We start from the raw sequence: 24,226 nt of genomic DNA on the forward strand, positions 1-24,226 counted from the left end.
CGCAGAGTTATTTTAATTAAACCACACAATGAATTTTTCATACAAAAGAGACATTTTCTAAAACATATGATCATCAGCATAAATGCAGGCTATCCTGTGATGTGGCCCATCAGATTGTTGTGATTGCACCATGAGTAAACAGCCAAAAAGGAGAACTGGAGCAACGGATTATTAATTCACCACATGCTTGGGTTAATGTTTCCTGTAAATCAGGGATCTCTAATCTTTTTTACTCATGAGCCACATTCAGATGTAAATAAAAGTTGGAGAGCAACACAAGCATGAAAAAGTCCACGGGGATGCCAAATAACTGCTGTTATTGGCTATTGATGGCCCTTACGTGGAAGTGGAAGCCTACAGGAAGCTCTGTTTGGCAGTACATCTGTTTTTTATGGAACCATAGCCAGGAATCCAAAAAGAAGCACCTACTTTGAGGTCACTGGGAGCAACATCCAAGGGGTTGGTGAGCAACATGTTACTCATAAGCCACTGGTTGGGGATCACTGCAATCAGTTGTGCCCATGAAGCATGATGTTGATTTGTGAGTTTTTACTCAATATCAGGAAACTGTCACACTTAGGGGGTTATTTATTAAGTCCGAGTTTTTTGTACAATAAAAAACGAATTTTTAGTGGAAAAAAAACCTTGAATTTTTCAGAATTTATTAAACCCAGAGGGTATTAAAAGTCCAAAGAAAAAATACTCCAACTCAGACCTGCTGATTTCATGTAGAAGCCAATGGGAGACATCGCGAAGATATCCTAATCCACGCTGGGTTTTGCGTAATAATCCAAAGATTTTGTGGTTTTTGGGCAAAAATCCAAAAAAAAAATAAATAAAGAGTTTTCGGGTGGAAAATCTGAAAAATTTCTACGATTCCATGCTTTCTCGGTTTTTTCCAGCACAGACAAAATAACAAATAAATACAAAAAGTATTGTAAAAGTGATATCTAGATTGGCCAACAATAAAAATACATTGCAAGCTTTCGGAGCAGCAAGGCCCCTTCGTCAGGCAAAATACAAACATTTTCAGAAAAATGTATTCATAAATAAGGGGCAGAAAATACTCATATTTTCAGATTTTGATAAATAACCCCCTTACTGTATACCATAAAGGGGTGGTTAACCTATAAGTTAACTTTTAGTATATTATAGAAATTCTAAGCAACTTTTCAAATGGCCTTCATTTTTATTATTTAATTATTTGCCTTTTTCTTTTTCTTTCCAGCTTCAAATGACTCTGATCTAAAAACCAAACGCGCTATAAGGCTACCGTTTTACTACTTCTTACTCAACATTACTTTCTGTTCAGGTCACCTCATATTCATTTTGCAGTCTCTTATTCAAATCAACACATGGTTTCTGGGGTAATCTGGACTACAGCAACCAAATTGCAAACTGGAGAGCTGCCGAACAAAAAACATAAATACCTTAAAAAACCCCAAATGATAAAAAGGAAAACGAATTGCAGATATGCTCAGAATATCACTTTTAACATCATACTGAATGTTAATTTACAGGTGAACAACCCATTTAACATTTTGTAGATTGATTTTTCTACAAACACATCTGTATAAGTTTCCATATTTATACTTATTAATGTGGGAAGGGACCATCATACCACTAGATATGCTAAAATAAAATGGCCATGGAATTAAGTAATGCCCCCCAATGGCCAAAGAGTCAAACTGCATGCTTAGATTTAGCGCAGAATAACTTCAATTATTTCACCAGATATGGGAGCAACTTGGTTTTACTCGGTAACCTTTGCAATTACAGGTTAAAAAATCAATGGGACAGTATGGAGCTCACTTATTAATGAGAATCCTTCTAATTGTAGCTTTCATATTAACACTGAAGGTGCTGGATAAACAATCATAGAACAAAGCTCCAATGCACAGGTTGAAATGCTGGTGTCCTTATTATGACTACTCATAATAAATATATATGAAATGTTTTAGTCTATTACATCAATATATGACAGAAATGTGCCAGGCATTGTTTTATTCCCTTGTAATAAGCAAATCCAATGTGTTTTTTTGTTATGCTCATGACCTAGATTGAATGTATTGTTGCTATGTGGGCACATTTACACTGCTGAGGCAATCAATACGTCTCAGCGACCAACAAATCATGATTTAATATTCAATAACTGGATGGGAAAGGCAACTGTAAAAACAACTTGGTCTCATTTAACTACTCACACTTCGTCATTGGGTAAAGAGGGCCTACTTTAGGTCAGATAACTGATCCAGCATCTGATTAAGGCTGGAACTACACGATGCGTCTTCTTTAGAAGCAACACACTTAGAGGAAACGGATGCGGCGAAAATAAGGTAAGTAATAGAAACGTCACGACACAACGGCGAATGCTGCGTCTTTATCCGATAGCCGTGTGGTATGCACGCAGCGACAAGGTCCTATATTTCTATTACTTACCTTATTTTCGTTGTATCAGTTTCCTCTCATCGCGTTGAATCGGACCAAGCCTCGCCGCTTCAGAATTGTTACTCAGTAGACTGCAAAACAGCTGCACAGTTGCCCCATCCTTTAACCCTTTCAATATCTGTAAATGTGTACATTTTTGAATCACACAAAATGCAACACTGTACATTGTATAGTGCATACTGCTAGCTGTTAGTAAACTGATAATATAGATTTACAGTTAGGCCCATAAATATTTGGACAGAGACAACTTTTTTCTAATTTTGGTTCTGTACATTACCACAATGAATTTTAAATGAAACAACTCCGATGCAGTTGAACTGCATACTTTCAGCTTTAATTCAGTGTTTTGCATACAAATGTGAGGAACTAAAGCCTTTTTTTTAACACAATCCCTTCATTTCAGGGGTTCAAAAGTAACTGGACAATTGACTCAAAGGCTATTTCATGGGCAGTTGTGGGCAATTCCTTCGTTATGTCATTATCAATGAAGCAGATAAAAGCCCTGGAGTTTATTTGTGGGGGGGGGGGTGGTTGTATGTGGAACATTGTGCTGTTAACAAACAACATGCGGTGCAAAGGTGCTCTCCATGCAGGTGAAACAAGCCATCCTTAAGCTGCAAAACAGAAAAAACCCATCCGAGAAATATCTACAATATTAGGAGTGGCAAAAATCTACAGTTTGGTACATCCTGAGAAAGAAAGAAATCCCTGGTGAACTCAGCAACGCAAAAAGACCTGGACGTCCACGGAAGAAGTGGTTGGAGAATCATTTCCATGGTAAAGAGAAACACCCAAACAAGTGAAAACACTCTCCAGGAGGCAGGTGTATCGATATCCAAGTCTACCATAAAGAGAAGACTGCATGAAAGTAAATACAGAGGGTGCACTGCAAGGTGCAAGCCACTCATAAGCATCAAGAATAGAAAGACTAGATTGGACTTTGCTAACAAAAACACCTAAAAAAGCCAGCAGAGTTCTGGAAAAACATTCTTTGGACAGATGAAACCAAGATCAACCTCTACTAGAATGATGGCAAGAAAAAAAGTATGGAGAAGGCGCGGAACAGCTCATGATCCAAATCATACCACATCATCTATAAAACATGGCGGAGGCAGTGTGATGGCTTGGGCGTGCATGGCTGCCAGTGGCACTGGGACACTAGTGTTTATCCATGATGTGACACAGGACAGAAGCAGCCGAATGAATTCTGAGGTGTTCAGAGACACTGTCTGCTCAAATCCAGCTAAATGCAGTCACATTGATTGGGAGGTGTTTCATAATACAGATGGACAATGACCCAAAACATACAGCCAAAGCAACCCTGGAGTTTATTAAAGCAAAGAAGTGGAATATTCTTGAATGGCCAAGTCAGTCATCTGATCTGAACCCTATTGAGCTGCATTTCACTTGTTGAAGACTAAACTTCTGACAGAAAAGCCCACAAACAAACAGCATCTGAAAGCCACTGCAGTAAAGGCCTGGCAGAGCATTAAAAAGGAGGAAACCCAGAATCTGGTGATGTCCATGAGTTCAAGACTTCAGGCCAGGGTTTTCAAACAATTATTAGGGTAGCAAAGTGTTTAAAGGGGAACTCCAACTTCCAAACCAAAATTTGACACAGAAACCCGTAACATATCCATCACAGTTACCTGTTTCTTCAAAAAGTATGAATAAATGCCATTTTCTATGCTGAAGTCCAGCTGTTTAACAGTTCTTCTCTTCCTGCATCATTTGAAATCCTGGCAGGGAAGGAGGGACTAAACACTGATGTTACAAATTGTAACAACTTCTCCACAGCGTACAGACAGCATGCAGGAACTACATAACCCACAATGCATTACACTGTTCCATGTGATGTTCCATTCCAGCAGAGTAAAAACTCTGGGTCAGGCCCCCCGCAAAAAATCTTTGGAGGGGCTCCCCTGGCGAAATAATCGTTAATGGGGCCGAGCCCGACTGCAGGGAGCAGCTTTCCCTGCTCTCCCCTCCCGCCTGCTAACAACAGGTAGAAGCTGACCCCAAGCTATAGAGGAAGCAGACCCCAAGGTCTGGGGCCCCCTGTGAACGCTGGGTCTGCTTCCTCTATAGTTACGCCACTGTTCCATTCCTTATTGAAATAACATGTGGGGTTTGGAAGATGCAGGCTAAGGACAGATAGATGCTGATACAAAGTAACAGTAGTCAGCCAGCTCAGCAAAGTAGTCAAGACAGATCAGCAGGAGAGCGGGGGGCTAGGCTTATGGAACTATTCCAAACCATTAAAAATCATGAAAAGTCTGCATATTTTTGAATCTATGTATATTGCAAAGTTGCTTGAAAATACGTTTACTTTCCAAAAAGTTATGTTTGTGTGGAGTTCTCCTTTAAGGATTCCCTATTTATAAATGAGCCCGTGCATTTTTTTATGCCAGTGGAGAAAAGGCAATCTGCTCCCATCTGCCCTGTCTTGTGTGTGCACTGCCCAATGAGTGTACCAACACCCCAATGCATAGTATGTCAGCGCACACACAAAAATTGAAGTAGATAGGAGCAGACTTTTCTTTTCTCAGCTGGTAAAACACCCTGGCATAAGGGTAAGGTCACAGCCAAAGTTGAAACTTCGGACGACTTCGGAATACGAAGCGACGCGTGTGCCATGCCGCAATACCCAATATCTTCAGCAAACACAAAACTGGGATGCAAGCCATAATCGCTCTTCTTAAGTAATGCCTTTTATCAGCTCAAGAAGTAAGGCAATAAAAGTTAAGGAGAAGGTGTAATGCATGATCTAGAGAGATGGCGAAAGACTGATTTGAAATTGAAATCTGAAAAGAAAGTAATATAGACAAGCAGAGAAATACTGACGGCAGATAATAATCTCATTTAACAGGCAGTTTCTGTGAAAAGCTAGACTCATCCTCCTGAAATGCACATTCATGGTGTTTAGTAGGTTGCCCACCTGCAATTTGGATATTTTTATACGGAGTAAATTCACTTTAATGAAGAGTTATTTGATTTCAAATATTATTCTGTTGCTTACAACACAGGAGCGCTATCAGTGTGAATTTCATAAGGTGTCATTAAAGCACAAAGCTCCCACCCAAAAGTAAGGTGGCGTTTTACCAAAAAAAGTCACATGTTTATATTATTGCAGATATAATAATCAGCCTAATTCCTACCCACTTTCAGAGAACATTACATCTATCGCATCAGTCTGTTACTATGCACTCAAGGTAGATTTGAAATTGACACAGCATGACATTATCCTGATTGCCAAATGTCTGGGGTATAAACATGACAACTATGGAAAGCAATGCTACATTAATATTGAAAGACTACTAAAGCAGGATACCTTCTAAGGGTCAGGACACGCGCTCAGATTCGGGGGGATCTCCTCTTATTCAGGGCAACTAATCTCCCCGAGTTGCCTCCCAATCGGACCACTTCATTCTCCGAAGTCGTCCGAAGTGTGGCAACTTCAGGTGACTTTGGAAAAGCGCAGAGTGCCATCCTAGCCGGCAGGAGGCAGTTCGGGGAGATGTCGCCTCGATTTTGTCGCCGGGTGACTAATCTCCCCGAATCTGAGCGTGTGCCCTGACCGTTAAAGGAAAACTATACCCCCAAAATGAATACTTAAGCAACATATAGTTTATATCATGTAAGTGGTATAAGTTTACATCATATTAAGTGGCATATTAAAGATTCTTACCAAACTGGTCTATGTATAAGTAAATCTTGCCATTTTACATCTCTTGCCTTCAGCCACCATTTTGTGATGGTCTGTGTGCTGCCTCAGAGATCACCTGACCAGAAATACTGCAGCTCTAAGTGTAACAGGAAGAATTGTTGAAGCAAAAGACACAACTCTGTCTGTTAATTGGCTCATGTGACCAAATAAGTATGGTTTGTTTGTGTGCACAGTGAATTGTACGATGTGCAATAGTTAATATGGGTTATAAAAATGGTCCTGTAGATATGCTGAGTAGTGATGGGCGAAATTCAGGAAACTGCGAGAATTTCCAGAAATGCACTGATGTCTATGGGCGTCAATTTTTTATGTTGCGCGATGTGGGGCATCAATTTTTTTTTATGTGCAACTTTTTTTTTTACCCATTCTATGGCCATCGTTTTTGAGGCAAAACGGGGCGAAAAATTACGCTCGTCACTAATGCTGAGCATTTTTTCCTCTTTCACTCACATGTACATTGGACTTTAAAAATTATTTATGCTGTAATTTTTGTCAATAATAAATAACAAAACTTTTGCAATAATTACAATATAAAATGACCTTTGTCTCAATAGACTACCAAAAACCACATTCCTAAATATGGCATAAACCCAATACTCGCACGTCAGGAAAAAGTGCTTATCAAATTAGATGCACCTGTACTGGACATTACTTTAAAGAGATGTGGTGGGTGAAGGGGGTCACATCTCAGCTCACAGAAAGACCAGAACAACTGTAAAGTACAATTCAGCTTAGAACTAATGCAAGGAATACTAACATGGGCCTAAGGTCTGGACTGGGAATCAAAATAGGCCCTGGCGTTTCAGGTTCACAGAGGCCCAAACAGCCCCCCCCCACCCAGCTCAATAAATAAATGTCTATGGCAACTTACAGCAGCCCCTCTGGCATTTGCCAGAACGCCCCTATGTCAAGCATACGGGGCGTGCCCCCGAAACGTTGCACTGCACTTCCGCATTAAACGTGCAAGGTGTTCCTTGCTTGCATCAGCTCTGTGTGCCTTTGGATTGTTTTGCTTCTAGATTGGATTTGGGGTTGCCAGACCTCTACCGTTGTGCAGCAGACATCATTGTAATAATCTTCTCAAAGGGTGTGCGAGAGCCAGATTTCTATTGTAGAACCCACAGATTGCCAGTCTGGGCCTGATGGGACTCACTAGAATCGCAATATTGGTATATGAAAAACACTGTTCAATCAGCACATCCACATGAAAGGGTAAGCTGTCCAGAATAGCCCCCATCCTCATTTTTCTAAGAAAAAGAAGGTCTCCAATACTTTAACCAGTGATCCCCAACCAGTAGCTCGTGAGCAATATGTTGCTCTCCAACCCCTTGGATGTTGCTCTCAGTGTCCTCAAAGCAGGTGCTTATTTTTCAATTCCAGGCTTGGAGGCAAGTTTTAATTGCATAAAAACTAAGTATACTGCCAAGTTAGAGCCTCCTGTAGGCTGCCAGTCCACATAGGGGCTACCAAATAGCGAATCATGGTCCTTATTTGTCACCCCAGGAACTTTTTCCATGCTTGTGTTGCTCCCCAACTCTTTTTACATTTGAATGTGGATCACAGGTAAAAAAGGTTGGAGACCCCTGCCTTAAGCCATGAGCCCACAATCTTTTTTTTTTACCTGTGAGCCACATTTAAATGTAAAATGTTGAGGAGCAACACAAGCATAAAAAAAGTCCCTGGAGGTGCCAAGTAAGATATTTGGTAATCCTATGTGGACTGAAAGCCTACAGGAGGTTCTGCTTGGCTGCAAACCTGGTTTTTATGCAACCAAAACTTGTCTCCAAGCCATAAATTGAAAAATAAGCACCTTCTTTGAAGCCACTGGGAGCAACATCCAAGGGGTTGGAAAACAATATGTTGCTTACGAGGACCACAACCTTAAGCAAAGCTGTCAATAATACACTGTGCCAAAAAATGGTCCATTGTGACAGTACTGGCTAGAAAAGTAATGCAATTATAACAAAAATATCTCCTCTCTTGCATTAATATGAATAATATTATGTTCAGCATCATATAAAAAGACAACATAAGCATTCTAGATACATATACAGTATACGTCACTAAGGCTTGCATTTACACTCAGTCCTCATACTCATTCTGAGGAAGGACAAACCTACATTAGTATTAGGATCTGCTTACAAAGGCAAGGCTTTGTAAATGGTGTGTAAAACTTGCTGAAATCACACTGCTCTCAAGTGTCATGGAGCTTGCTAAATAAGCAGAGGCCATTTCTGGAGTTTTTATTGCTGCACAAGGGTTTACGTACCACACTGTCATTATCAGCGCCAACGAGTTCAGTTATGCAGTGGTGGCAGAAACTACAAGCCAAGTCAAAACCATTATTCCCCCAAATAATCCAGTCCAGTGAATCAAACACAGTTACATTTTTCCCCCTAGAAGAATATACACATCTCCATAAAAATAATTAATTTATAGGAGCATTATGTTCATGTTAGGGTAACTGGCACTTTTATTAATACAGTTTTATTTAGTCGTTAATGCATATAAAATACAAGCATGGGATCAGTTATCCAGAAACCCATAGTCCAGAAAGCTCCGAATTATGGAAAGGCCGTGTAAAGAAAAAAGTTTACCCTGGGGATGTAGTGGGCAGCGGGGTCCCCTGTGACAGGAGAATGGCAGAGAGGGAGGGCACACAGTGAGGGAAAACCCTTTAAGAAGTACCCCTAGATCCGGCCCTGGATATCAATTTCAGTATCTGTAATCAATATATTGCATTTAAAAAAAAAAAAAAAAAAAAAAAAAGAGAAAGGGATTCTGTCATGATTTTTATGATGTAGCTTTTATTTATAAATTACACTGTTAAAACTACAAATAATTCACTTAACAATATAACATTTCATTTCTGAACCAGCAAGTGTATATTTCTTTAGTTGTTATATTGGTAAGCAGCCATCTCAGTTCATTTTGCCAAGTCATGTGCTTTCAGAAAGAGCCAGCAGTTTAGGATGGAACTGCTTTCTGGCAGGCTTTTGTTTCTCCTACTCAATGTAACTGAATGTGTCTCAGTGGGACCTGGATTTTACTATTGAGTGCTGTTCTTAGATCTACCAGGCAGCTGTTATCTTGTGCTAGGGAGCTGCTTTTTGGTTACCTTCCCATTGTTCTGCTGCTGGGGGGGGGGGAGGGAGGGGGTGATATCACTCCAACTTGCAGTAGACCAGTAAAGATTGACTGAAGTTTATCAGAGCACAAGTCACATGACTGGGGGCAGCTGGGAAACTGACAATATGTTTAGCACCATGTCAAATTTCAAAATTAAATATAAAAAAAATCTGTTTGCTCTTTTGAGAAATGGATTTCAGTGCAGAATTCTGCTGGAGCAGCACTATTAACTGATGTGTTTTGATTTTTTTTTTTTCCATGACAGTATCCCTTTAAATGTGAAACTTTAATTAATGTCACATTCTACTTCCTGTTTGTATTAGCACAATGAAAACAAATCAGCAGTCCGCTGAGTTTTCTGTATCATAAACTGTTCCTCATCACAAAACCTAACAAAGGCATCATCTTTGGGAAAGTAGGGGTTTGCTTATACAGATGGCTTCCCAGTGGAGTGGTGGTTTGTCTTGACTGAGCTCAGCAGGTAGCGGTTATGCTGGGCTGGAAAGGCAGTGCAAATGTCTAATACAGGTAGGTAAAACCTGGTGGGCCCCAGTCTCTTGTGGGCCCCACCAGCCCAGATCTGCTTCCCAGTAGCCCGCGACAAAATCTAAATTTCACTAGCGTTGCGCAGCATGCAAGCGCACTAACGTGCACTCGTGTGCACTGATGCACATACACATTCCCGGCACCGGAGTGGCAGGGGGTGCCGGAGGGGGGCCCGGGCCAGTCCGACCCTGCAAGTGTGCCTTTAAAGGGGTTGTTTTCCTTTTTCAGTTCAGTTGTTTTTAGATTGTTCACCATAAGCAAAGACTTTTTTTCAATCGCTTTCCATCTTTTATTTTTTACCGTTTTCCCATAATGTAAGTTTAAAGTTGGTGTTTGAGTCTGGCAGCTCAGTGATACAGGAGCATCTGAACTGTTATAATTTGCTACATTTACTCGATACATTTTTCAGCAGCATCATCTGTTGAATATTAGCAACTATTGTATCAAATCTAACAGCTGCCTTTAATGAAATTCAGGGATTCTGCTCAGCAGGGACAAAGATAACAAATGTATCAACTAAATGTATCAATTTAGAACAGTTAAAGAGTCGGCGACCCCCCTCCCTCCCAGAGCTGCTTTCGAATGTGAAAAATGAAACTTTACACTTCAATATTAGAAAAACAGTCACAAATAAAAAATAGAAAGTAATTGGAAAAAGTCTTTATTTCTGGTGAACTATTTGAAACCAACTGAACAACCCCTTTAATGAATTCATTAATTGAATAAATAACTGCAACATTTTGATCCATTTTAGCGCAACCGCCCTTTTGGACAAAAATTTGACTTTTGCCTAATGAAAGAAAAAGCTTTCCAACATCCATTTATTAAAAATGCCCAGTGGTTTTGACATTGTTTGTAAACGTAATTGCTATAAGTATTATTCTGCCGGTTTTGAAAAGATTTCACTCTTCTACAAGTTGGAGATTAGAAGAAAACAGCCAAACACTGCTTTCAGCAGTGGTTACTTGCAAATAATACACATTTAATGGAAATGAAAAGGCCTATTTACTTTTTTACTACCCCAAGTGATTTATATATATATATATATATATATATATATATATATATATATATATATATATATATATATTATATATACTGTATATATCAGGAGAAAACTGCACCGGTCCAGGGGTTATTCCAGAAAGCACCACGTAGCGATTGGCTTTCTTTCTTTTTTTTTTTTCAAATTTCCTGGGGCAGATGCAAGCGCAGCAGAACAAGTTCTTCGTTAAAGGGAAACTATCGCAAAAATTGAAATTTCATGTAAGCTCAAGCATAATGAATTAAGAATCTTTGGAAATACAATCAATTGAATATTCTGCATCATTTCTGAAAAGATCAAGTTTATGTTCGCTATCCTTCTCTCAGCATCTGTTTCTCCTCATTCTCGCTTCTTGCTGCAGTTGGATGTCAGATAGTAATTGGCAGTTAGATCCAATTTATCTTATGGGGGGGGGGGGCTCCTTTCCTAGCAGATATATTAGAGCTCATTCAAATAACTGATTCCAGTACAAACAAAATCTAACAAATAACTGCTTTTGCATAAATTCTGCATACAGAGAGACATGATGTCTGGTGATTTTAATAGAGAGAGCTCTAATACATCTTCTAGGCAAAAAGAAGCCTCCCCTATAAGATATATTGGATCTTAAGCTGGCCATAGATGTTGAGATTTTTAAAAGATCAGATCCTGATCGTGAGACCACGATCTTCTCAGAATTTTTTGACCTGGCCGATCAATTTCCTGACAGATGTCGGCCGAAAAATCGTAAGATGTACGATCGTTCGAATCCCACTAACCGCACGATAATTTCGAAGGATTGGTCGGGCTTCCCTAAAATCGGTCGTTCGGCAAGAAGAATCGTCGCGTCTATGGCCAGCTTAACTGTCAATGAATATCTGACACCCAACTCCTGAATGAAGACAGAATGAAGAGAAACAGATGCTGAGAGAGGAATAGTGAAGATAAACTTGATTATTTCAGAAACGGTACAGAATTTTTAATTGTTTATATTTAGAAAGTTACATATTTCAGTATGATGAAGTTTATATTTCATTTTTGCAATAGTTCCCCTTTAACATTTGGCTTTTTGCGCTACTGCCACTCGTGTGATGAAAGAAGCCGAAAGCTGAACGCACGGTGGTGCTCGCTGGAAGAACCCCGGGCCGGTGCAGTTTTCTGCTGATAGGAGCACTGGCCCGGGTGTGAGGCAAGTATATACAGTTATATCACTTGGAGGTGCCTAATTTTTGACACTCTCAAGTAAATAGAGCCTTTCCTTCTCCTGTAAATACACATATACTGGAATGTTCTTTGGAATTGCTTTTATTAGGCAAAATTAAATGTTTTGGGTTTAAGATCAGCAGTTCTGCAGCTGCTTTTCAACTTACAATAGTCAGATGACCCTAGATGTTGTATTTGAGCAAAATTTGCAAACCCACAATTCCCTCTTAACACAACAATGCCCGGTTGCCCAACTTTATTAAGCAATCAGACAATTTTCCGAGTTATACATTTATAAATATACATATATATATATACATATATATATATATATATATATATATATATATATATATATATGTATATATATATATATATATATATATATATATATATATATATATATATTATACACATATATATATACACATATATATATATATATATATATATATATATATATACACACATATATATATATATATATATATATATACATATATACACACACACATATATATATATATATATATATATATATATATATATATATATATACATATATACACACACACACATATATATATATATATATATATATATATATACATATATACACACACACACATATATATATATATATATATATATATATATATATATATATATATATATATATATATATATATATATATATATATATATATATATATCCAGACCTGATGAATACATTAAAAGCGAGTTATCAGGCATGCAATGGGCCACATTCAGCCAATGGCAGTGCTTTGGACATTGTGGGATGAAATGCGTCGGAAGGACAGTCCACGTCTAACAAAGAACTTCAGCATGATGGGGACAAACACATAAGTTCACAAAAACATATGCCAACTATTGTGTTTCCCCGTCTGCCCTTAACAATCGTGGACAGTTGGCGGTACGTATGCCTGTTAGAGTAATTAAAGTGACAAATCAAGCTTGTGGCATTGAAGGGTGGGAGTGAAATGCAGCAGCAGAGCATGTGGGTGCCAGACTAGCAGATGTTTAAAGCTGCACAGTTCAAGGAATATCTGCCTTGCAGCGGGTCAGCTTCCCTACGTGCTAGACTTTCACATCTGTGTCAGAATGAATTAAGGCCTTTATCAAAATGAAAGTAGATCCGTTAGGCCAGCAAGGCAAGATCCGTTGACTGTGTACAAGGTTAAAAAATGGAGAATACTGACAGAAACATTTATTATATAACTCTCATGACAACGTTCAGCCAATCTGCCAGCTGAGTAAAGTATAGTCCAGAAATAAATCCTATCAAATGAAAACACAAGCACGCATCCGGGGGGCTTCTTCCCCAAGTAATAAAGGCATTATAAATGGCGGCACAACCTTTATATAACTAAAGGCAAACTGATTTTACTGCTGGAGTTTTAATAGCAGGATGGCAGTAGGACGTGACAGTTTAAGGTTAGTTTTCTTCTTCTTCTGACAGTGATGGGACAATAACGGTCACATTGATCTCAGAAGGCCCATGTGGAGTTGAGTTACCCAGGTGGACAATCTGAATTTCATTAGTAGCAGACACAGAGCTAGCTTTGCTTTGGCTGAGGGGGTATCTATAATGTTCAGCCTTTCTACTTTCACTGGAACTCCCAGCATCCCTTCACAAATAGTTGAATTGCAGAATACTGTGCCAGAATACTTTCTTGTACAGAATGAATGGAAGGAAGGAGGACCTCTCTACTATCCCCTACCACATCTCTTTAAAAAAAAGATAGGCACTGTTTATATATATATATATATATATATATATATATATATATATATATATATATATATATATATATATATATATATATATATATATATATATATATATGCGCACATATTAGACTCCAAAATACAATTTTCATAGAAAAAAAATATTCATAGGAAGTATCGTCGGTCTGTCCTTTTTCTGCACTGCTGGTGCTGTCACATTGTAGCTGAAGTCAACCATGCTTCTTTCACATCAGTTAATCTTTTTGGCTTCTGCTACATAGTTTCAAAAGTCAAGAGCATCCCAGGGCAGAGAACAGGAGACAGATATATACTGCTCTAAATATTCAGTAATAGTTATAAATAACTTTAAAACTGTTAAAAAGTTGCAATGAACGTATCTTGGAGAGCTGCAAACAATTACAATTTCTTTCATTGGGAAAAAAACATATTTTTTTTTTTTGGGGGGGTTGTGTCACATTTAAAGGAAAAGTGCCCTGTCTGTGACCCATATGTAGCCTCCCATGATTTTATATATATATATATATATATATATATATATATATATATATATATATATATATATATATATATATATATATATATATATATATATATATATATATATATACACAAAAGTCATGAATATCTTGTCAATTATAACCTTATAAACAGTGACTAGTGGTGTCATTTTTGTCACATAACTCACTAAAACGTGTGTATTATAATAAAGTACCCCCTGTTAGAAACTATGAGGATATTAGTTACCTCGGAGTTCCATGACCTATATAAAAGCACTCGGCCTTCGCCTCATACTTTTATATGGTCATGGAACTCCTCTGTGACTTATAATATCATTATATTTTACAATAGGGGTACTTTCACTAATCACTATATATATTGTCGATTTTTTTTGTATAACCATTTGATTCTACCTCCTGGAATAATGCAAATAATTATGAAAGCACAGACCTGTATATTATACACATATAATGCAGAAAAGCCATGAATATCTTGTAAATGTTATAGTGAATAAAGCATCCCCTCTTGTAAATTATAAGGATATTATAAGTAACCAAGGAGTTTCATGACCATATAAAAACACGAGGCCGAAGGCCGAGTGTTTTTATACAGGTCATGGAACTCCGAGGTAACTTCTAATATCCTCATATTTTGCAACTGGGGGTACTTTATTTATTATAATACACAAGTTTCAGTCATGTGACAGAAATAACATCAGAACTCACCGTTTATAACCGATGACATCACTACTCACCGTTTATAAGGATATAAATTACAAGATATTCATGGCTTTTGTGTATTATATCCTTATACAAGTTCTGATGTCATCAGTTATAAACGGTGAGTAGTGATGTCATTTCTGTCACATGACTCACTAAAATTTGTGTATTATAATAAATAAAGTACCCCCAGTTGTAAAATATGAGGATATTAGAAGTTACCTTGGAGTTCCATGACCTGTATAAAAACACCTTATAATATCCTTATAATTTACAAGAGTGGGTACTTTATTCACTATATCAACATATTGTCTTTTTTGTATAACCATTTAATTCTACCTGCTGGAATAAAGCAATGAATCATGAAAGCACAGAGCTGTATATTATACACATATAATCAGACAGATAAGTAGATTGTGCCTATTATTAGCAGCAGTAGAGGCAGATATGTTGTTATTATTATTATTATTATTATTAATGAAGAAAACGGTGTATCCCCGGCTACTGGCACAGGTTCATTCATGTTGGTTACTATGTGCAGCACTGAACAAGCCATAAGGACTAGCTCAGCTGTTAGGGCCCTTCAGGAATGGTGGGTGCTGCCACTTTGACTGTCAGGAGGGGTTAAGCGGAGAAGCAGATTGGTACAGTCCACCACAGGGGGTGATTCTGTGCATCGGGCCAATATGAGACAAAAGAGCAGCGGATCTGTTCCCTATCTCCCTTCCTCCCCCTGATCTCCCTCCCAATCATCCTCCACCATCTCTCCTTTCCTCACCCACCTCCGGTCCCGTCTGAGTTCTCGTTCAGGCTTCCCGAGGAGTCGTGGTGAGTTCCCACACACCCTCCCATGGGTGCCGCCGGCGGGGGCAGGCTCGGCCGTTACCGCTCTCTCGCCTTCAAAGAGGCAGGCGGGCGCGCTCACGCAGCGCAGCCCCGAAAGCGGGCACGGACAGTAAAGGGGAATAATTGCGCGTATCCGCGCAGGTGACGTCACGCACTCACCTCCCAGTTGTTAGTACAGTCCCCGCCCCGTTCTCTGTGACGTTGCTGTGACATTTGGAATTCTGTTCAGACAGTGGATGTGTGTGGTGCAGTTTACTGGAAGTTCTCTGTAATTCATGGCGAGTTCATGTACTAGTATAGTCGCTACACTGACTGGAACAGGCGTTTACCTTTTAACTTAAAAGTGTTCTTCCTCTGTAAAATAAGGGTAACATACATAGAATGAGAACGATGGCTACTGACTACTAAATAAAGTATATCGTGCACTGAAATCCATTTCTCAAAAGAGCAAACCGATTTTTTTTATATTCAATTATGAAATCTGACATGGGGCTAGACATATTGTCAGTTTCCCAGCTGCCCCCAGTCATGTGACTTGTGCTCTGATAAACTTCAGTCACTCTTTACTGCTCTACTGCAAGTTGGAGTGATATCACCCCCTGCCTGCCACCCCAAGCAGCCTAACAACAGAACAATGGGAAGGTAACCACAGAACAGCTCCCTAACACAAGATAACAGCTGCCTGGTAGATCTAAAAACAACACTAAATAGTAAAATCCAAGTCCCACGGAGACTGATTCAGTTACATTAAGTAGGAGAAATAACAGCCTGGCAGAATGTAGTTCCATCCCAAAGTGCAGGCACAAGTCACATGACTGGGGGCAGCTGGGAAACTGACAAAATATCTAGCCCCATGTCAGATTTCAAAATTGAATATAAAAAAAATCTGTTTGCTCTTTTGAGAATTGGATTTAAAGGAGAATTCAACCCCCTAGGCACAAAAATCCCTCTCCCCTCCCCTGCAGAGGCCCCCCTCGCTCCTCCCCCCGGCCTACCTCCCCCCGGCAAGTGCCCCTAACATGTTAGTCACCCCTCCGTGCAGGTCCTCCCTTGCGGAGTTCACGGGCGCCATCTTCGCCCGAGCGCTCTTCTTCCTGTATTTGGTGGCACATGAGCAGTAGGAGGCATTATGCTTAGAATTGGCCATTGTACCTAAAAGGTGAACCATCCCGTTAAAGTACAAGGAAAGTTAAACTAAAGAAGTAGCAGGAAATGTTGTACATTATGTTTTGTGCTTCTGTACCAGCTCAAGGCAACCACATCCTTTTAGCAGTAAAGGACCAAAGATGCCCCAGTAGCTCTCCATCTTCTTTTCTGCTGATTCACTGCCCATGCTCTGTGCTGCTGTCACTTACTGAGCTTAGGGACACACTCACAATATACAGTACACATAGAACAATATAAGGCTGATTAGTAATTAATACAGGTAATTACTACATGACAGTACAGAATTAGTGCAATTAGCATCAGAATTTAATAATCCGCCCTGTAGCATCAGCTTTTATTACAAACAAACCTCATCTTCTGCTTGATAATTTGCAACAACCTCTAAGCTTAGCTTCTCAACAGCTGCTCAGAGCCCACTGAGCATGTGAGTGTCACAGACACTTTCCAAGATGGTGACCCCCTGTGACAAGTTTGAAGTCCTAGATCATTGCTGCTATTGACAAGCTGAAACTTTAGGCTAGAGCAATAATTTCAGTATATAAAACATGGATATCTATATTTCCAGACACAGAGAGTGGAGTTACAGACAATACAGCAATAGGTGAGTTATTAATTGCGTGAGCGCGTTGGGGGGTAGGGGGCGTGATCTTTGGGGGTAGGGGTGAAGGAGACAGCCAGCCTAGGGGCACCTCATTTGCAAATCCAGTGCTGAGAATAAGGCCACAAGGAACAAGGAATACAATGCTTCCATAAAGTTTCCAATTTACCAACACTTCAAAAAGGTTTCAAAGGAAACAGACTTTGAGTAAAAAGAGACATAAGCTGAACGCCTCAACCTTAAAGGCAGCAGAAGAAGTAACAGTAAGAGGCTAATCACATGGCAAAAAAAGACAGTCCTAAAGGAACAATTCTTCACAGACTGTGTTTACATAGCCAAGTGTCAATGTTATAAAAGGCCCACCAGATCTTTCAAACCCTGAGGCAAGTCCTGAGCAGTTACTTCATTCTTCAGATACTTAGAAAGCCCTTGTCAAAAGGCAGCAACAAGAGTCTCATTGTTCCACCCTATTCCAGCTGCCAAGTTGTCGAACTTTATGGCTCTATGTTTACAGAGCAAAACTCCTGACAAATAAATAGAAGAGCATCAAAAACCTTGTTAAAGAAGGAGATTAAGGCAGGGTCAGAATGGTGGGCCCCAGCCCTTGTGGGTCCCGCCAGGCCAGACCCACTTCCACAGAGCTAGGAGCCAGCTTTTTTCCTAGGGAGGTGGTGGTACGGAGGGGGTCAGAGAGGAATTTATGGCTTGGGAAGGAGGCCCTTGGGGGTTTCGGGGACCCTGACGTGGAAACCCCCAAGTCCAATGTTGAATGGAGGAGAAGAATAATCTAGTAGAAGATCTTCTTTTTCAACTAAAGCAGAGGCCCAGCTAAAATCTTCATCAGTAAGTGATAATGTACACCACCAAAGAACTCACCAAAAGAGGAAGGACTACAATTAAAACTGAACTGAACATTGGTTCAGGAAACCATGGCAGGCTTGTGGGCACTGACCAAAATGGGGAGTTTAGGAATGTGAGGTCATTCGCATGACTTGCAGACAAGAACCAGAACAAGTGCTGGAAGTAATATAAATATAATGAACTAACTTTAACTTCATTGAGCCACATGGGTGGATGTTGTAGGATTTGAATTATGACAACTTGTGCCTCCTGATTCTACAAGTAGTTGATTAGAGAATATATAGACAGGCTAAAGGTCAAGATAGGTGTCAAGAATCATAATCTCCAGGCAGGCAGGGGTCAACCAAGGCTTGCTCCTCTCACTAACTCCTCCTATCCATACCATACTTTCCCCAATCTCTACTGACTTATCCCTCCTAGCCTTAAATACACCTCTCCTCCATTCCTCTTCTCTAAAAATGGCTGATGTACCCCAGTCCATCTTAGTCCCAAATTCTGTCTTTTTCACTCTCTTTTCTCTGCAAATGCTGCTTTCACTTCTTGCTTCAATTGTTGCACTCCCCAATCAGCGTCACATTGGAGTACCTGGGACCCAGGGAAAACCTCACCCGATGGTCGGATCAAAAACATGAACATACCTACTGCAGTGACTGCCACCTCAAGCCCTTGGAGCTTTTGTGGTCACTAAAACCATTACAAAAATCACTTATATGTCATTCCTGAATTCAGTATCCTTAGGATGCCTATAAAAAAGAGGGTTTAGTTAGCTGTGCCGGGGCCTGATGGCTCCAGTGTCAGACTGGGACACCAGGGGCCCACCCAAAAACCTTACACCAGGGGCCCACCAAGAAAATTTAGACCAAGGGCCCACTCTCAGTACTATTATTATTCCTCTCCTCACTCAACCTCTTTTCTCCTAGTCTCTTTAGTTATACATACTATAACATATTATTCCATCTATTTAACCCAGGGGTGTCCAAACTACGGCCCGCGGGCCAACTGCGGCCCGTGGTTGATCTTTGATTGGCCCGCAGCCAGGGCCGGATTACCCGGTAAACAGTCTGGTTTTCTGCTCTCCCACCAATCAGGGCCCGCTAACCTGAAAGGCCGGCCCATCATGGAGAAAAAGATCTGCCCCCCTGCTGAAAAAAAGATCACCAGCCAACCGCTTGTTCCGGGCCCTGTGACGTCCGGCGCACTTGTGAGGTAAAGTGAGAAGACTTGGCGGGGGAAATGCTGCCCAACTGTTGCGATACTACGGGAATCCAGTACGCACATGCGCGCTCTCTCTCTCTCTCTCTCCCCCCACTGAATACACATCCCATATGGCTATATATCAGTACAGTCAGCAGCATATGTCTAAATGTAATTCTATGTAATCCAATACCTACTGATATGAACTCCAAAAACATAGTTCTGATGGCAGTTTTTTCCTATGCTGGGGCTGTCTACAAATTGTGTGTCCATAAATGCCTCATAGACTCTTATTTATAATTCGTTCCCTAATCTCTACTGATTGTAAATATGCATGAATAAATAACTTGGATGTATAACACTACTGTGCTCTTTGTGAACTGTGTTGTACAGGAGCCAAGTTTTTATGGGAATAGGTAAGTTATGTGACGAAAAAAAATCTGTTTTGGGTAATAAAAGGGTACTTTTGTGTAATAAAAGGGTACTTTATAGTAAAAGGTTCCACTTTAACCATGAATGTAAGCAGGAATATGTACCCAAGACTGGCAACCTGTTTCTTTCCAAATCTGAATGAACTACAAACCCCTCCAGAGAGGGAGGAGTTTGCACATCTTTAGCCAGGTTACCAAATAGTCTGGGGTGGCTCCGTATGTTGGGTGCAATCTGCATTGTCTCTCTCTCTCTCCAAAATGTCCTTTCTGAATGTTTAAGCAGCAAAATTAGCTCCACATAATCAGCACGGCATCCAGTGTCATTACAAGTTCATATATCTAATATACAGGCACAATATAATAATAATGCACGTGGTGTACACAATGATGATCATCACATTAGCTTTCCTGCTAGTCGCTCTCTCTCGCGCGCACATCTCAAGAGTGAGGGGAAAAATGAGAGCACAACTAAAGATCCCATTTCCCTCATTACACCCACTGCTGCAAGTTTAAACATACTAAGCACAATTCAGCAGGAACAGCTCCTAAGTTTGCTCATTGTCTGTACAGAGAGATGCCATAAAACTATGGCAATATAGATATTCCCCTGTACTAAGCACAATTCAGCAGGAACAGTTCCCCTAAGTTTGCTCATATTCTGTACAAAGAGATCCCATAAATTGTAGTGGTTTCACAATTCATTTTGCTTGGGATCCAGCATGTCAGCTCAATGGTCGGCCCCCACACATTTTCACCTCACCAAATCTGGCCCTCGTTGTAAAAAGTTTGGACACCCCTGATTTAGCCTCTTTGTTCTCATAGAAATAGGGAATGGCCATAAAATAGGCCAAATGTTTAGGAGCACTAGGGCCCACTGACACCTGGGCCCCCGGGAGTTTTCCTGGTATCCCGGTGGGCCAGTCCGACACTGGATGGCTCTTATAGGTGAGTACCAAGGAGGAAGCAACAATGCAGACAGGCAGGAAAAGTCCAATACACTGTACACACACAGTTAAGAGGCTCAAAGTTGAAATCCAGACAAAGATAAAGGGGCAGGCAGCAATCCTAAGCAAAGCAACATCAGAACATGTCTTTGTTTTCCTTCTTAATCAGTCCAGTCAGAGGAACTGACCAGCAGGTGGTGCTGCTGATACAAAAGTCATATTGGCAGCAGTTAAAAACTTGAATAGCCCTGTAACTGAGAAAAATAAGTAATTAATGAAAGTGCTTACAAAAGGACTAATTTTGCACACATTTTTTAAAGTTTACCTGTCTTTTAACATTCTGAACCAGACATCTTTAAACTTTTCTCCTAAAGGAACAAGAGGAACAAGTTTTAAGATGACCTACTTTCTTCATATTTTATTCTTTGTGGATTTTGCATTATTTTTACCTTACATTCTGCAATTTGGAATTTAAAGTGTTATCTGGTTTCTAAAGTCTATCATACTGTAGCGACCAGGCAGTGGATTCAATGGCACTGTTCTCTCTGTGTCTAAATGACTTTCCTTCTGCTACTCCCATTTCTACCCACATGCAAGTTAACTGGGTCCTGATTCAACCTGACTTCATTTTGGGTGCATGGTAGGGACCATAAATTGTACTCTTCACTGGGGCAGTGACAATTGTCTATGATCAATTTCTGTAAAGTGCACTTGTTGGTGCTGTATAAATAATCTGCACATATCTTTTAATACCTCTTTATCATATTTATATGTAAAACAGTGCATTGCCACATAATACACGTTTCAACTATAATAAAATAAATCACAAAATTAAGGTTAAAGGAACCACAGTGAAAGCTAGGTGCAAGTAACTCTTTATTGTCCTTCCTCAGGTCGTGTAAAAATGGCACATGAATGAAATTCCTTGCTTTTGTCTGGATTGTCAGGCTTCTGTTGTGGAGGACACAGCTGGGTGTATGAACGATCTTGCTGCAGTGAAGGCTTTTCCCCATAGTGAGTCATGTTTAAGTGGGAGAGGAGTTGACAGATATCAGTGAGAGCTGTACTAAAGCACCCACCTCTGCAGATACCAGACAAGTGCATACAAAAGCTAAATCCTAGTAACAGCACATCAAATTCATCAGTGCCGCAACATTCTAACAAGACCTTGTGAAGGGAAACAGCTGAGACATCAAGCAACACAGATTTAAAACGCTGTACAACCTGACAGGGATTCCATCAAGTACTTGGTATATACACAAATCCTCTAATTACTAATTCTAAGACAATAATGGCACGTCCATATTGCTTACAGTCCTAGCTTTTGTTAACGTTCATGCAGCCTTCACTCCTGTGCAAAGAACATTCACCCCTCCACACCAGCACTATTTCCCCTATTGTCCATAACTCTGGCCTTTATTTCCCTGGGGGTCTAAAGCAGGGTGGGACCATCCTTCTTTGATATATATTTCTAATATCCCAGCAAAAAATTATATATATTATATTGGGGCAGATTTATTAAGGTTCGAATTTTTGAGTTGGAATTTTGGTCAAAACTCACAAATTCGAGTTGGGCATAATCCAAACTCAAATTTGAATTCAAAATTTATCATACTTGGACCCTGGGAACAACTCAAATTCGACTATTCGCCATCTAAAACCTGCCGAGTTCATGTAGAAGTCAATGGCAGAGGTCCAGTGACCCATTTGAAGATGTTAATAGCCTGCCTGATATTCAAATTCCATAGCTGTCAGCTTTTCACCAATAATTCTACAAATGTTCTCTGCAAGTCTCACCCTAAATGAGTTAAACTTTGTGCTAATGTATATATACACCAGTGCATACCTATTGCGAAACACACAAAATCTTGTGAAAAACTGATCACAAAAAAAATAATGTGTGTGCTTTATCTACAAAAAAAAAAAATGAGAAAGCATTTCTGTATACACTCATTCTTTTTTTACAAGGCCATATAGACAGGCTCATAATTATCATTATACTGTGAATGTACATTTGTTTTGTATCTTACATTGAAACAATAGAAAAGAAAGCCAATACAAAGAATGGCAACAAGTAAAAAGAGAAAATGGAAATCAATTACACTTTGGCAGGGAAACGGGGTGGTGAAAACAAATGTCCTTGTGCTTCTGATCTGGCAGTAATTCCCATAGAGACCAGAGAGCTCATTTACAAATGTTGGGGTAGGGTGCATAGTGCAAAAAAACAGGAGTTAGCTTCAATGTTTTCCATTGTTTGCATACTGTCCCCCACCAATAATGCCTACAGGACTGGCATTTTCCACATGAATACAGCTCTGCCTACATTTGGCAGTACTGTATTCATGAGGGTCAGGTTGGAAGGAGGCACACGGGTGTTTCCTGTCTTGCCTTGTACCCACCCCTTAAATTGCGTATCACAAGTTAAGGGGAGCCAGCAAACATATGGTGCAAAGGAGGAGCCCTGTTATTGCCACTTGCTTATGTATGAAGTCCTTTTCAAAAACTTTTTTTAAACTTTTTTATATATTTATGTTATTATCATAAGTGAGATTTCTATTGGTGACTCACAGTAACGACAATCTTGATCACATATGGGTATTTTGATGTCCACTTTATATTAGTTGAATCAATGTTTGGGACTATATATACTTGAGAATATTTTTGTGTGTGTCCAACTGTGAGGGGGATGATATGATCCAATTTGGCAGCTAAGTGATCCAAGTGAAGATTCTGAACTGTTATTATTTGCCAATGTGCAGCAGCATCTGTGGAGTATTAGCAACTATTGGATCAATTTTAACAGCTGCTTTTAAAGGGGAACTCGACACAAACATAACTTAAGCTTTTTGAAAAGTAAACAGAATTTCAAGCAACTTTGCAATATATATAAATAAAAAAATATACAGACTTTTCATGATTTTTAATGGCTTGGAACAGTTCACTTAGCCTAGCCCCTTTTCTCTTGCTGATCTGTCTGACTACTTTGCAGAGCTGGCTGACTACTGTTACTTTGTATCAACAGCTATCTGTCCTCCAAACCCCATAATTCCCTGCACATGTGATTTCAATAAAGAACAGAACATCACAGTGCAATGCATTGTGGGTTATGTAGTTCCTGCAT

General features: G+C 39.7%; 1 protein-coding gene across 2 annotated transcripts in view; it reads right to left on the minus strand.

The window, feature by feature from the left end:
* Nucleotides 1-16,008, minus strand: part of ubtd2.S (ubiquitin domain containing 2 S homeolog) — a 69,497-nt gene extending 53,489 nt beyond the window's left edge. Inside the window, exons 1-2 of one of the 2 annotated variants that reach the window (XM_018254343.2) lie at nt 15,847-15,986; nt 2,440-2,566 (exon numbers count right to left, since the gene is read on the minus strand). Coding sequence is in view for 1 of the 2 variants with exons in the window: in NM_001094450.1 (NP_001087919.1) it covers nt 15,847-15,916 (70 nt within the window). In the remaining variant the exon portion in view is untranslated. 2 annotated transcript variants of the gene reach the window in all.
* Between the last annotated feature and the right edge of the window lie 8,218 nt (nt 16,009-24,226).

This window comes from Xenopus laevis, chromosome 3S, assembly GCF_017654675.1.
Source record: "Xenopus laevis strain J_2021 chromosome 3S, Xenopus_laevis_v10.1, whole genome shotgun sequence".
Classification (NCBI taxonomy): Eukaryota; Metazoa; Chordata; class Amphibia; order Anura; family Pipidae; genus Xenopus; species Xenopus laevis.